This window comes from Diaphorina citri, unplaced genomic scaffold (assembly GCF_000475195.1).
Source record: "Diaphorina citri unplaced genomic scaffold, Diaci psyllid genome assembly version 1.1 scaffold717, whole genome shotgun sequence".
Lineage (NCBI taxonomy): Eukaryota > Metazoa > Arthropoda > Insecta > Hemiptera > Psyllidae > Diaphorina > Diaphorina citri.
The window spans coordinates 44,955-59,957 of record NW_007378150.1 but is presented as its reverse complement, the minus strand read 5'-3'; the positions used below and the strand labels follow the sequence as shown (position 1 = coordinate 59,957).

Below are 15,003 nucleotides of genomic sequence, written 5' to 3'. Positions count from 1 at the left end.
TAAATGTTCAACTATTTTTTACAGGCACAAAAGTGCTTTCTTACTTTTTCTAGACATAGTAGAACTTTTATAATTGCTTCTCCTTCTTATTCTTCATCTCCTTTATTTTTCCACCCCATCCTCTTCCCCCTAAGGACCTTAGTGGTCAGGGAAAAAAACATTCCACTTATGTGGCCTAGTGGTCATCATACTAGCCTTGCACGCACAAGGACCGGGTTCGATTTTCGACAGCGTCAAAGTTTTTTCGGCTTTGCGCTTAGATCTCGTGGTGCACTCAGCCTCGTCAAATCGTCATAAGTACTAATAGGTTTTTAGCAACCAGTGGTGAGTACCTATTCTTGGCTCCCATAGAGTAGGTACTGAATATACTTATGGACCTACCTATCTGAAGTCTGAAGATCTGCAGAATTACCTAACCTAGTGGCTCTCTCACAATGGCTGATGATTAAAAATTATCGATGATTACGGTACCTATCATGAAAACATATGAGCCTATGCCTACCTACATAGGTATTACGACATGATAAAATTACACATAAGGAAGATTTTCAACGAATTTGTATATCTTGTGGTACTAGGTACCTATACAGAAAGTAGAGGTGCTATAACTATAGTGGCTGACCACCAGTTTCAAAATTGACACAACAGAAGCGATTGCTTCCAAGGTTCTCACTGCAAATAAATGGAGATTTTTTTCCCCGTGACATATTAGTAAAATAAATGAACTTCAAATAGATAACATATTTTTAGTTAACATTTCACGCTACTCAGGTTGGGTGAGTTTATGTAAGGAGATAGATAGCTTGTCCCCGAAAGGAGGGTAAAATCCCTGACATTGAAAATCTCAGTAGTTATAGGTACAGTGATGTTGAAGTACGTATGTACCTACTCCTATCCTATATCTTTCAAACTATATGGCAATTTTCGTTCTCTAAAATGAAAATTAAAAAGATAGACCAAGAACATATTTACAATGAGAACCTTGCAATTTTTCTTGTAGCAACAGCCACTGGTTGACATAATGTTACGTAAGTTTATTCTTATACGACACTTAAAATAAGACCAGGGGAAAGATAAAATTAAGTACACGAGAGAAAAAACGTAGGTAAGTTGAATAAAATCTTGAAAATATCACGTAGTATTAAGTTTTTCTTAAATAAATAGAAATTATCAAGGGTAACATAGACATGAAGGTACAGTAAAATCATAGAGATATGATTGAGATAGCTGCCAATAGTCAGATCAGAATGAATACACTAAGGCAGTCCATACATGGGTTGTAATCTTGTAACTTGTAATCTATTATTATATTAAATAGGGAAATAAATAAACCATGAACTGAAAACTCCCTAATTCCACCATCTGAAAACTGAAAATGGACACCAGCCTTTTTGTAAATGTCCTGCCACGTAAGCCAGTATTGATATTGTAGCATAATTTGGGATGCTAGGCGAAAAATGTTGTGTCAATTTCCGGATTTATAAACAACAAACAAACAAACAAAAATAATAAATAGTTGTCCTCTAATAAAATAATGGGCTATTAAAATAGGGGACCATAGATGGTCTGACGAACTGCCCAGCGCAGGTGGCCTAGATTACAAATAGATTATAACCCGTGTATGAACTGTCTTATTAATGTAGTCATTAAACAAAGTGGTACTAAAAATAGAAAAAAAAAAATCACTAGCTCGTCCCTAAAGGGAATTTGGATAAAAATAAATAATTAAATGATCAAATCAAATTCTTGTTAACTTCTATTAGCTCCTACAAGAAATAAACTTTTTACATTTTTTATTTAAACATCGTCGTTACAACCAAATAGATTATGCTTAGGAACTAGGAACCAAGATATGGTAGTAGGTACTATATCCAGCCGATACTGATGGACTAAGTGACTGAGAGATTACGTAAGAATAACAGAAATGTAGAATAAATAGTTAAAAGAAACAATAAAATCGTATTGCACAGTTAAAACAAAAAGAAGTTAGGTACTGTCTATGTTGAATGAAAGGGTGGGGTTCCATTTCTTTGCTTTTAAATATACCTAGTACCTACGTATACTAAAGTAAAATTTACATGTACTTATACATATTACGGTATACTTAGGTAGAACACTCAAAATTGGAAATGATCCAGCTGCCAATAGTCAGATCAGAATGAATACACTAAGGCAGTCTATACATGGGTTGTAATCTTGTAACTTGTAATCAATTATTATATTAAATAGGGAAATAAATAAACCATGAACTGAAAACTCCCTAATTCCACCATCTGAAAACTGAAAATGAAGACCGGCCATTTGTGTAAATGTCCTGCCACGGAAGCCAGTATTGATATTATAGCAAAATTTGGGATGCTAGGCGAAAAATGTTGTGTCAATTTCCGGATTTATAAACAACAAACAAACAAAAATAATAAATAGTTGTCCTCTAATAAAATAACGGGCTATTGAAATAGGGGACCATAGATGGTCTGACGAACTGCCCAGCGCAGGTGGCCTAGATTACAAATAGATTATAACCCGTGTATGAGCTGTCTTATTAATGTAGTTATTAAACAGAGTGGTACTAAAAATAGAACAAACAAAATTACAAACAGAGATCTCAAGTTAAGTAAAACCATGTAAAAAAAAATCACTAGCTCGTCCCTAAAGGGAATTTGGATAAAAATAAATAATTAAATGATCAAATCAAATTCTTGTTAACTTCTATTAGCTCCTACAAGAAATAAACTTTTTCATTTTTTTTTTTTTATTATTATTATTTAAACATCGTGGTTACAACCAAATAGATAATGCATAGGAACTAGGAACCAATACATGGTAGTACTATATCCAGCCGATACTGATGGACCTAAGTGACTGACAGATTACGTAAGAATAACAGAAATGTAGAATAAATAGTTAAAAGAAATAATAAAATCGTATTGCACAGTTAAAACAAAAAGAAGTTAGGTACTGTCTATGTTGAATGAAAGGGTGGGGTACCATTTCTTTGCTTTTAAATATACCTACGTATACTAAAGTAAAATTTACATGTACTTATACAATTACGGTATACTTAGGTAGAACACTCAAAATTGGAAATGATCTGAGATAAATAGCAAAAATAAATAAATAAATATAAAAGAAAAAGAAAGGGAAAATAGATTTTAAATAAATATTTTTCACCTCGGACGTAAAACCATCTGCCTATTTTGCAACACACGGACGAGACACTAGCTTTACTATTAGACATGACCAAACTACCTAAAAAAGTTACCACATTATCATTATAATGGATAAAGGAGATTTCGTTTTGTACGTTGAAAAGTTATTATATCACCCAGACGGAATGCTGTGTACTTAAATATCACTTTTGCAGTATAAAATAATTAATAAAAAATAAAATTGTGCTAATATTTATCACGCCCCAAATTACTTTTAGACTGGCACGAGTTTAAAGAATGTGAAATTGATAAATCATCTTCCTTCCAGTCATCTTCGGTTTGGATGGCAGGAATTGTCTTTGACAGTAAAACTCACTATTCTATTATTATTTTATGTCTAGGTATGATGAACGTCAATTTAAACCAAGAGTTCTCATGTTCTCAATCATAGTATTGATTTTCGAATTCAAGACCAATCAAACAATGACTAGGAATTTGAGCCAAACCGTGTGATTGACATAGAAATCAAACGGTGTGATTCAGATATATGATAAGGTGTGCACTCGTTTTGTCAGGGGAAATTAAATAAGATTGGACACAGGGCCAGGGTGGGGAATGTTGTTTAAGTTGTCTCCCATGCCCCAGTAATAGTTCGGGGGGCCTTCAGAGAAACAATACTTGGTTTCCAGGGGCGAAGAATTCTCCACCCAATACATGAGGTAGAAGTTACACATCTCATCTTGCCCTGTGCAACTGATGTTATATAATCATTTCAGTCATGTGTTGGTAGAAGGATGCACATATGATTGTCAGACTTGAATATAACTGTGCGCTGTGGTGTAGCAGTGGTGTTGTCTTACCCATGACTTAACCCTTGGTCGCTTGGGTTTTATTTAATTTGGAGTGTGTTTGATTGAAGTACTGTCACAAGTGTCATATTGGGACTGAAAAGAACTTCATCACTTATCTACGATTAGATTTGTACAAAAGGATTGCTTTATGAGGGAGGTAATTGGATATTCCATGTTTTATAAAATGGCGGCCTAAAATCCTAAAAAACGCAAAATAGACTAATGGCGGTCTAAAAACCGCCAAAAAATGGCTGAAATATCCTACTTTTTCCAATTATTTGCTCAAAACATGGACTCGGTACTCGAACCAAAAACCTCCAGATCCCAAATCCGAAATCTACCGCGTTAACACCACTGAGATTGCTGGGTAGTTATAAACAATAACTTACCTTTATGTATTGTAACATTAACTTCCACTGGGTAAAACATCTGAGGTGTAAGAGGATCTCGCTTGCCTAGTAGTAACCATTCATCTTTCCTATTCAAGTTGTTGTTCTTCTTCACCACATAGCCTTGTACTTCTTTGCCTGAAACAGGGACAGTTTGGTTTAAAATACTCGAGATTTGAACCTCAGATACCTTTGTAAATAAAATTGTACCCATGAAGAGATGCTCTATGTTGTTCTAAGCCTGAGAGTCTGAACAAAGCACACATAAACTTGTTCTAAGCTGAGAGTCTAATACCCGATCTTAACACAGAGAGTTCTCAGTCAATCCAGAGTTTAAGAAATACTGGCCTGTGTAAATCAAATGGGTGATGTCAAAGAAAACTCTTGACACTGTGTTAACTCTCAGTAATAAGATCGACCATAAGTAACGCCCAAGGTTATACCTACATCACTGTGAACAGTATTGGGTATAAAAATATATGAGACCTTCGTTAGACTGTGGGGCTAAAGGGACATTTCAGTCCTATTCCAGCAGGATAAACAAGGTACATAATTATGTATGTTCTAGTTATTGGGTATAAAAATATATGAGACCTTCGTTAGACTGTGGGGCTAAAGGGACATTTCAGTCCTATTCCAGCAGGATAAACAAGGTACATATGTTCTAGTTACATCTTACCCAGAGCTCTTATTCCAGCTGGATAAACAAGGTGTGTTCTATTTGTACTTACCCAGAGCGTGGGTATGAGTCCGGTATGCAAAGGGATGAATCTCCTTATCCTCCATCATAATACACGAGGTTTCCATATTCTCCACTGATAAGGCAGGTATCTTGCCCCCTGTGCCTAGAAGCAGCACTCCCGCTTCTTTGGTCAATCTGGAAAATAGGGGGAGCACAGTGATAAGAATAGACAAAGGTAGCCTCGAGTTTTGTCTACTCATGTTAGAAAAAAGCAGTTTCAATTGTGTTAAGCACGCTTAAATTCCTGTCACAAATGTCGTTCCCCGCTTAATACACCTCGATACATTCTATGACTTGACTTGGACTGGAACCACCAACCTCCAGGTCCGAATACCGTCGCGTTAACCAATATACACTACTGGGGTTGTTTACTAGCTAGAAACAAAGACGAGGGAAGTTTGATAACTAATTTGTGGAAAGGTAGCCTCGAGTTTTGTCTACTCATGTTAGAAAAAAGCAGTTTTAATTGTGTTAAGCACGCTTAAATGCCTGTCACAAATGTCGTTCCCCGTTTAATACACCTCGATACATTCTATGACTTGACTTGGACTGGAACCACCAACCTCCAGATCCGAATACCGCCGCGTTAACCATTATACACTACTGGGGTTGTTTACTAGCTAGAAACAAAGACGAGGGAAGTTTGATAACTAATTTGTGCTGTTCAATTTTCAAGAGGAATGTGTTATTGTCAGCCCAGTTAGCTTGGAGGGTAGCGCGTCTGCCTTGTAAGTGCTAGGTCACGGGTTCGACTTCGCTTAAGACCTTGGTCACTAATTTTTCACTTACGGTCGTCTGGTGTGTCAGCCCAGTTAGCTTGGAGGGTAGCGCGTCTGCCTTGTAAGTGCTAGGTCACGGGTTCGACTTCGCTCAAGACCTTGGTCACTAATTTTTCACTTACGGTCGTCTGGTATACTGCAGAAACACACCACTCGAATCCGTATGTCCATCTCGGAAGCCCTCTACATGAGCATAGTGTACCTGTAGTACCAGGTACTGTATGGCCGTGTCCCCTCCTACTTTGAACCCAACACCTTCTGGTAGAATAAGCGAGGGTGCGTCCCGAGCCCACGCATAGATTATCTGAAATATACGAGAGTTGATTATTTATCAGGCATAGATTATCTGAAATATACGAGAGTTGATTATTTATCAGGCATAGATTATTTGAATTGAAATATTTGAAATATACGACAGTAGAAATTATCAGGCATTGGTAAATTAGATTATCTCGTCAATTTGAAGTTTTTTCTTTCCTAAACAGTAAGGTCCGTTCTCGGGAAAAGGCGAAGAATAAGAAGAACAACAGTAAGGTTCGTTCTCAGAATGGCTGGCTTTCCTCTTATCCTGTCTTTCTGCGTATATATCAAGTAGAAATATTGCAGGAAAATACTACATCTTCTCTCAACTAGCCAGGTGACCAGATAGTATATTCCTACATCCTTCCTGAAGGAATTGTAGTTAAATTGGCACCTAGACACTCTGACATTCATAGGTAAAACTTGATAGTACATAATCATAATGAAAGAGTGAAGTGACTTTACAGTGGCCCATTTAAATTGAATCTATTTGTTCTAGTTTCAACTCATAAACAAAATTAAGGCTTCCCACAGCATCGCGGTTTTTCCGCGAAAAAGTAAAGTCAGAAGTACATATCTGAACATTCACCTGACAAAATTTGAGCGCGTCTCAATCTCTCAATAAGGGTTAACGATTTGGAAATGTGGAAAGATATAAATTTACAACCGGTTCTGAAACCAAGGATCTGCGGTCATGCGCAGTGTTTGATATTTCCTATCAAGTAAACAAATACCTACATTTTAGGTGTCCATGGGTCCCGGAATTTAAAATCAGATCAGAGTGAGGACAATTTTAGAGGTCCTAATGACAATTCTTAACATATTAGTTGTAGGCGAGAGGGCGCGGGTTCGACTTCTCAATATAAGGGAGTAAATGACACAAGCAGCTTTTCTGATAAGTGGAAAGATACAGATCTAAGACTCGCCCTATGCTACTTTAAATCAATTATAAAGTTATCCGCTTAAAGAATACAGATTAAAAAAAAATACCTATAACAAAACAGAAATTTCCTAGGATGAAAAAACATGCATTTGGTCTTAAAACTAATTTCAATAGACTTTATTTCCAATAAAATATGAGAAATTCAAAATACTTAAAAGATAATAAAATATAAATATGTAATATTTTCTTATTTTATAACTCTTTATTTTATATGAAATTGGCTGACCACCAGTTTCAAAATTGACAACAGAAGCGATTGCTTCCAAGGTTCTCATTGCAAATAAATGGAGATTTTTTTCCCCGTGACATATTAGTAAAATAAATGAACTTAAAACAGATAACATATTTTCAGTTAACATTTCACGCTACTCAGGCTGGGTGAATTTATGTAAGGAGATAGATAGCTTATCCCCGAGAGGAGGGTAAAATCCCCGACATTGAAAACCTCAGTAGTTATAGGTACAGTGATGTTGAAGTACGTATGTACCTACTCCTATCCTATATCTTTCAAACTATATGACGATTTTCGTTCTCTAAAATGAAAATTAAAAAGATGGACCAAGCAGAAAACACATTTACGATGAGAACCTTGCAATTTTTCTTGTAGCAACAGTCACTGGTTGACATAATGTTACGTAAGTTTATTCTTATACGACACTTAAAATAAGACCAGGGGAAAGATAAAATTAAGTACACGAGAGAAAAAACGTAGGTAAGTTGAATAAAATCTTGAAAATATCACGTAGTATTAAGTTTTTCTTAAATAAATAGAAATTATCGAGAGTAATATAGACATGAAGGTACAGTAAAATCATAGAGATATGATTGAGATAGCTGCCAATAGTCAGATCAGAATGAATACACTAAGGCAGTCCATACATGGGTTGTAATCTTGTAACTTGTAATCTATTATTATATTAAATAGGGAAATAAATAAACCATGAACTGAAAACTCCCTAATTCCACCATCTGAAAACTGAAAATGAAGACCGGCCATTTGTGTAAATGTCCTGCCACGGAAGCCAGTATTGATATTATAGCAAAATTTGGGATGCTAGGCGAAAAATGTTGTGTCAATTTCCGGATTTATAAACAACAAACAAACAAAAATAATAAATAGTTGTCCTCTAATAAAATAACGGGCTATTGAAATAGGGGACCATAGATGGTCTGACGAACTGCCCAGCGCAGGTGGCCTAGATTACAAATAGATTATAACCCGTGTATGAGCTGTCTTATTAATGTAGTTATTAAACAGAGTGGTACTAAAAATAGAACAAACAAAATTACAAACAGAGATCTCAAGTTAAGTAAAACCATGTAAAAAAAAATCACTAGCTCGTCCCTAAAGGGAATTTGGATAAAAATAAATAATTAAATGATCAAATCAAATTCTTGTTAACTTCTATTAGCTCCTACAAGAAATAAACTTTTTACATTTTTTTATTTAAACATTGTCGTTACAACCAAATAGATTATGCTTAGGAACTAGGAACCAAGATATGGTAGTAGGTACTATATCCAGCCGATACTGATGGACTAAGTGACTGAGAGATTACGTAAGAATAACAGAAATGTAGAATAAATAGTTAAAAGAAACAATAAAATCGTATTGCACAGTTAAAACAAAAAGAAGTTAGGTACTGTCTATGTTGAATGAAAGGGTGGGGTTCCATTTCTTTGCTTTTAAATATACCTAGTACCTACGTATACTAAAGTAAAATTTACATGTACTTATACAATTACGGTATACTTAGGTAGAACACTCAAAATTGGAAATGATCTGAGATAAATAGCAAAAATAAATAAATAAATATAAAAGAAAAAGAAAGGGAAAATAGATTTTAAATAAATATTTTTCACCTCGGACGTAAAACCATCTGCCTATTTTGCAACACACGGACGAGACACTAGCTTTACTATTAGACATGACCAAACTACCTAAAAAAGTTACCACATTATCATTATAATGGATAAAGGAGATTTCGTTTTGTACGTTGAAAAGTTATTATATCACCCAGACGGAATGCTGTGTACTTAAATATCACTTTTGCAGTATAAAATAATTAATAAAAAATAAAATTGTGCTAATATTTATCACGCCCCAAATTACTTTTAGACTGGCACGAGTTTAAAGAATGTGAAATTGATAAATCATCTTCCTTCCAGTCATCTTCGGTTTGGATGGCAGGAATTGTCTTTGACAGTAAAACTCACTATTCTATTATTATTTTATGTCTAGGTATGATGAACGTCAATTTAAACCAAGAGTTCTCATGTTCTCAATCATAGTATTGATTTTCGAATTCAAGACCAATCAAACAATGACTAGGAATTTGAGCCAAACCGTGTGATTGACATAGAAATCAAACGGTGTGATTCAGATATATGATAAGGTGTGCACTCGTTTTGTCAGGGGAAATTAAATAAGATTGGACACAGGGCCAGGGTGGGGAATGTTGTTTAAGTTGTCTCCCATGCCCCAATAATAATTCGGGGGGCCTTCAGAGAAACAATACTTGGTTTCCAGGGGCGAAGAATTCTCCACCCAATACATGAGGTAGAAGTTACACATCTCATCTTGCCCTGTGCTGCCTACATAGGTTTCGTGATTCCTGTAGTTCTTCATCACACAACGAGCTGCCATGACGTCACCTGTGAAAAGAAAACAATATTTGAATAAACAAATAGTCCAGTAGATAGAGATGTTTGAGCTTGCAATAATGGGGTAAACGATTTCCCCCCAGAATCCGAGGCTTAGGTGTAGGGGCGAAAAGCTCTTAAGGATGGGTAAAGCTTCTACGATCTCCCCCCAGAATTGTTAGATATGGTGGGGGAAGTATGATACCAAATTTGAGACCGCGAGAGTTGATGGGAAAATTTTTGGCGGCCTAAAATCCTAAAAAACGCAAAATAGACTAATGGCGGTCTAAAAACCGCCAAAAAATGGCTGAAATATCCTACTTTTTCCAATTATTTGCTCAAAACATGGACTCGGTACTCGAACCAAAAACCTCCAGATCCCAAATCCGAAATCTACCGCGTTAACCACTACACCACTGAGATTGCTGGGTAGTTATAAACAATTTAAACAATAACTTACCTTTATGTATTGTAACATTAACTTCCACTGGGTAAAACATCTGAGGTGTAAGAGGATCTCGCTTGCCTAGTAGTAACCATTCATCTTTCCTATTCAAGTTGTTGTTCTTCTTCACCACATAGCCTTGTACTTCTTTGCCTGAAACAGGGACAGTTTGGTTTAAAATACTCCAAATTTGAACCTCAGATACCTTTGTAAATAAAATTGTACCCATGAAGAGATGCTCTATGTTGTTCTAAGCCTGAGAGTCTGAACAAAGCACACATAAACTAACTCAAACACCCCTCTTATAGGCTCAAAGAAAACCCTCTCAAATGTAAATTGAGATATGGCCTGTATTTTGCCTCCTCGCCTCGTCGCAAGTCAACCCTGTAAGCCGAAATGTACATAATTAGATATATTACGAGTATTATTTATTGTACATGATCAGAGAAATGTGTTTTGTATGCTACACACTACACACTTTCATTACAGACAATCATTTGGGCATGTTGAATACTTTAAGTAACAACACAGGCATCGTGTTTGTTCGACAGTTAATCAATGAATTATTATTTTTTATTGATTGTTCATGATAGATATACTTAGATACGCCGTCTGTCCTCTAGAAGTTTGTTAAGTGTGCATTCCCGTTAACTCATATTATTATCAATAGATAAAAGTTCGTTATCTACTTTACATCCACGTTGCATGTAGCACAACTCTTTTATAATTTTGGAAGAAGTATTTTTGAAAAACCGTTTTTTCTTTGCCTTGTTTTTATTTTTTACGTGTTTTCGGTGTTTTTTTATCGGACTTTTCAACCGTCACGTCAGTTTACTTATTTTTGAACGTTACCTACCCTTTGTTTTCCGAATGGATTTTCTAGGTTTGTATTATTTGTTTATTTTTAGTTTTAGAATTATGTTAAGCTTTAGCTTTAGAATACATATTATATTATATTGTATCTCAGTATATCAAATCGGTACTGGTACAGTCTGGTAGATATAATTATGTAGCCATAGGTCGTAGTGCTAAAGGGATATAGTTACTTGCGCTGGAAAGAAGATGATGAAATGACAACCTCAAATTACCTACTTTAGGTACACTCCTCAAGATAAGCAATAAACTGAGGATAATGTTCTTCTCGTTGGAATCACTAGTACTACCAGTAGTACCTAAGCGTGCTGTCTTTTGTGTTCTAGTTCCATTCATGAATGAAAGCATGTTTTTATTCAGTGTTGTGTTTGTTAATTTAATTTCCTTTAAGTTTCCGTAACAGGACTAGAGACTACTTGTACTTTTTTTTTTTTACTTTCTATTATTAAGTTGACATTCGAACTCGCGTTTGTCAAGTAAGAGTTACTGAACTATCGTCCATAATAGGAACTAGACAGAAATACAGACTGGTATGAAGATGAACTGCTATTCATTTAAAATATAGTCACACATTGTACAGTGAAAGCTTTGGACGTAAGTTTGGTTATAGCTGATATCTACTGTTTATTATTATTAATAGTCGGGGTCATACTCGTGGTTTAAAGTTGGTTTAAGTTAAATTGATGGGACTAAGCAATATATCTGAATGGTTGATTTTAATCCAAAGTTGAAAATGCATACTCGTGTGGCTTAAAGTTGGTTTGAGTTAAATTCATGGGACTAAGCAATATATCTGAATGGTTGATTTTAATCCAAAGTTGAAAATCCACAGATATCCTACTGTCAATCCTACTGGACTCATCAGGAATCTGATGATTCATCTCATCAGGAATCATAATCTGATGAGTCCAGTAGGTTTGACTTAAGCTAAGTTTTAACCTCAAAGTATGATCCCGACTATCTTTGTATTAATTTGACTAGTAGTTTTGTTCAATCTCTTCCAGATATTGGCAATGATACCCCGACATGGAAACTCAAGTGAGACAGGAGTTGTTCTACTGTATCCACAGATATTCTGTCAATCCTACTGGACTCATCAGCAATCATCAGATTCCTGATGAGTCCAGTAGGTTTGACTTAAGCTAAGTTTTAACCTCAAAGTATGATCCCGACTATCTTTAGATTAATTTGACTAGTAGTTTTGTTCAATCTCTTCCAGATATTGGCAATGATACCCCGACATGGAAACTCAAGTGAGACAGGAGTTGTTTACTGTCAATCAGACTGGACTCATCAGCAATCATCAGATTCCTGATGAGTCCAGTAGGTTTGACTTAAGCTAAGTTTTAACCTCAAAGTATGATCCCGACTATCTTTAGATTAATTTGACTAGTAGTTTTGTTCAATCTCTTCCAGATATTGGCAATGATACCCCGACATGGAAACTCAAGTGAGACAGGAGTTGTTGTATTGTTCGTGACGTCAATGCTCTTACTCTTATGAAACTTGAAACAGCACAGGATGAGACCATGAGATAACATTGAACCTACCGAACAGGATGACATCTATCCCTCCAACCCGAGAAACCCACGGAAAAGCCCGCAAGCTGTGGTTACTTCTAGCGAAAGCTTTACATAAACAGAAATGTCAACAAGATTTAAACATGGTGTCTGTACGCCGGGTAGATCACTTTGGTCTGGTTGATATGAAACCTTTGATTGAACAGCAGGAGGGTGCTTGGTATCTTTACTCTATCAAATTCAAACGTAGCGGACAAGAAGAGTGTTTCCATGCAAAGATCTGCCATGTTGAAATCAACCTGACAGCAAATCAACTGATGGGCTTCAATAATACAGGCAACATCTGTGTGTGGCCTTCAGAAGAAGTTCTATCCTATTACTGTCTTCACAATAGTTACCTGTTCAACAACAAAACTATTCTTGAGCTTGGAGGAGGGATGACATGTCTTGCAGGGATTCTCATAGCCAAATATCTGAGTCCCCACTATGTTCTTGTCACTGATGGAAATGTCACTAGTGTGGACAATGTGGTCCGTATTATTCAGGCGAATCAAGTCACAGTGGACTGCTCTGTACTCAAGTGGGGTTCTTGTTCTAACCATCATGTCGACTACTTTGATATCATTCTAGCAGCGGATTGTTTATTTTTCGATGAAACACGTAATGACTTTGTAAGCACTATAGTGCATTGTCTGAGTGAGTCTGGTATTGGGTTGATCACTGCCCCACGACGTGGTAAAACATTGGATCTATTTGTTCAATGTGCCAAGTCTGCTGGATTGTATACCCTCGTGTTGCAATGTTATAATGAGGGAGTGTGGGCTCAACATTGTAGTCTCAAGATGGACAATCCCCAGTATGATGAAGGCATACATTATCCTCTCTTGATAGTTGTTTCCAAGAGTACTTCTTCCCTGTTACCATTCCAAATATAGCATTCCATTCTTCCCTATAAGTTGCAAGGTTTTTGACTCCAGCACTCCAAGTGCACGTTTTCCATTAGAATTAGACTACATTATTAAGATCCTAGTATACTTAGGCTAGAAATATTTCAACCAGGTATGGAATTGGTTTCAAAAATAGGTAGGTATTGGGCAAAATACAAAAATGTCGAAATGAGAAATTTTTCCATGTATTTATTGAGTTCTTCTCAATTTCTTGACTTTGTACTTAGTTGTACTCATTAAAATAAGGTTTCTTATCACCTTGTCAATATAACTTCCAGCATCAAATGATAAGATAAATTATACCTTCCTAAAAATCTGAAGACAAAAAAAAAATATTGATAATAAAAAAGGGAAGAAAAAATATATGAAATTGCAATATTTCAGTGAGACAAAATTAATTTCTGTTCTCCGCTGTTGACTCGAAATGATGCTCGAAACATACAAACTGTGTAATGCTCTTCCACCCAACCTTACAGCTCCATTATGTACATGACGCTTTTAACAAACATTTTAGCTCATTAACAAATGCATTCTAATTGAACTCTGACGGTGCTTGGAAACAGTGCACAATAAATAATTATAATGTCCTACCCACCACCATTTGATTTTATTATAAATGAAAAATCTATCTGTATCTGTTGTTTGTTAGTAAGAATATTTGGTTCAGCTTTTCAAATAATCTTATGTATTATCCAGCGAAACGAAATTTCTTCTCGATCTCTGCAAATTTATTTACGATTAGATCTTTATCTTTTTTTAAGAACATGTCTCCACTCTTAAATTATTTTTATTTCTCTTTATTATCTACATGGGCACCCATTAAAGCCATTTCATATTTTCGTCTCAATTATCCTTCCCAGATATCCCAGAGATCCCAGAATCCAGATAGACGTAGCTATTATTTATATCCAGAATCTTAGATAACAATGCCACTTTGAATAAGAATTCTCAAATTTTCAGACATTTTCCAAGTCTTCTTTATCTTTCTAGTAAGTTATTGTACCAAATTATTAAACCCAATCGAATTTTGAAGTCAGGTTTTATAACAATTTTTAATTCTTAGAAGGCCTTATTGTTTATTTATAGTCATTCATTGCTAGTCATTGTTTTTGAAGGAGACGAATTATTATAGGTATTTAGTTCTAGATATTAATGAAATTTTATTCAATTTTTATTACATATACCTTTTCTAAACGGACCACAACCATGAAATTTCCACAAATATTTGTTATACCTATTGATATGTTTAATTCAGTAGCCATTAGCCAACCCATTAGCTAGTTGTTGATGAAATAGGTGAAATTCGTAGTTGTGTTTTCCATATTTTGAGGTTCCTAATTTAATATAGGTACCCAGTATCCTTTAAATTGTCCTATAATACATGTTTGTATGTCTAGGTAATTTATTATTTCAGTAGGTAGG

General features: G+C 35.4%; 3 protein-coding genes across 6 annotated transcripts in view; 1 reads left to right on the top strand and 2 right to left on the bottom strand.

The window, feature by feature from the left end:
- The window catches only part of LOC103511470 (peptidylglycine alpha-hydroxylating monooxygenase-like), a gene marked incomplete at its 5' end in the record, with an annotated part of 20,137 nt that extends 13,908 nt beyond the window's left edge, over nucleotides 1-6,229 (bottom strand). Inside the window, 3 exons of the mRNA XM_008476192.2 lie at nucleotides 4,390-4,527; nucleotides 5,121-5,266; nucleotides 6,033-6,229. Coding sequence (XP_008474414.2) covers nucleotides 4,390-4,527; nucleotides 5,121-5,266; nucleotides 6,033-6,229 — 481 coding nt within the window. The remainder of the gene's footprint in view (nucleotides 1-4,389; nucleotides 4,528-5,120; nucleotides 5,267-6,032) is intronic.
- The window catches only part of LOC103511464 (calmodulin-lysine N-methyltransferase), a 22,111-nt gene extending 7,108 nt beyond the window's left edge, over nucleotides 1-15,003 (top strand). The window contains exons 1-2 of one of the 4 annotated variants that reach the window (XR_003392143.1): nucleotides 10,578-11,124; nucleotides 12,119-12,139. Coding sequence is in view for 3 of the 4 variants with exons in the window: in XM_008476186.2 (XP_008474408.1) it covers nucleotides 12,673-13,569 (897 nt within the window). In the remaining variant the exon portion in view is untranslated. Of the gene's footprint in view, nucleotides 1-10,577; nucleotides 11,125-11,415; nucleotides 11,709-12,118; nucleotides 12,140-12,530 lie in introns of those variants that run through there. The other 3 variants (XM_008476185.3, XM_026825228.1, XM_008476186.2) reach the window with 3 other exon arrangements.
- LOC103511469 (peptidylglycine alpha-hydroxylating monooxygenase-like) lies at nucleotides 7,242-10,470 on the bottom strand. The gene is made up of 3 exons (XM_026825214.1): nucleotides 10,467-10,470; nucleotides 10,257-10,394; nucleotides 7,242-9,808 (listed from the first exon to the last, which is right to left on the bottom strand). The coding sequence occupies exons 1-3, from the start codon at nucleotides 10,468-10,470 to the stop codon at nucleotides 9,576-9,578; spliced, it is 375 nt and encodes a 124-aa protein (XP_026681015.1). The 3' UTR covers nucleotides 7,242-9,575.

Bases quoted from the DNA above. Each gene is read 5' to 3' on its own strand.
- LOC103511469 (XM_026825214.1), bottom strand. The intron at 9,809-10,256 runs GTAAGTTATTGT...TTCTTTTCACAG, and splicing joins TAATGTTACAATACATAAAG to GTGACGTCATGGCAGCTCGT.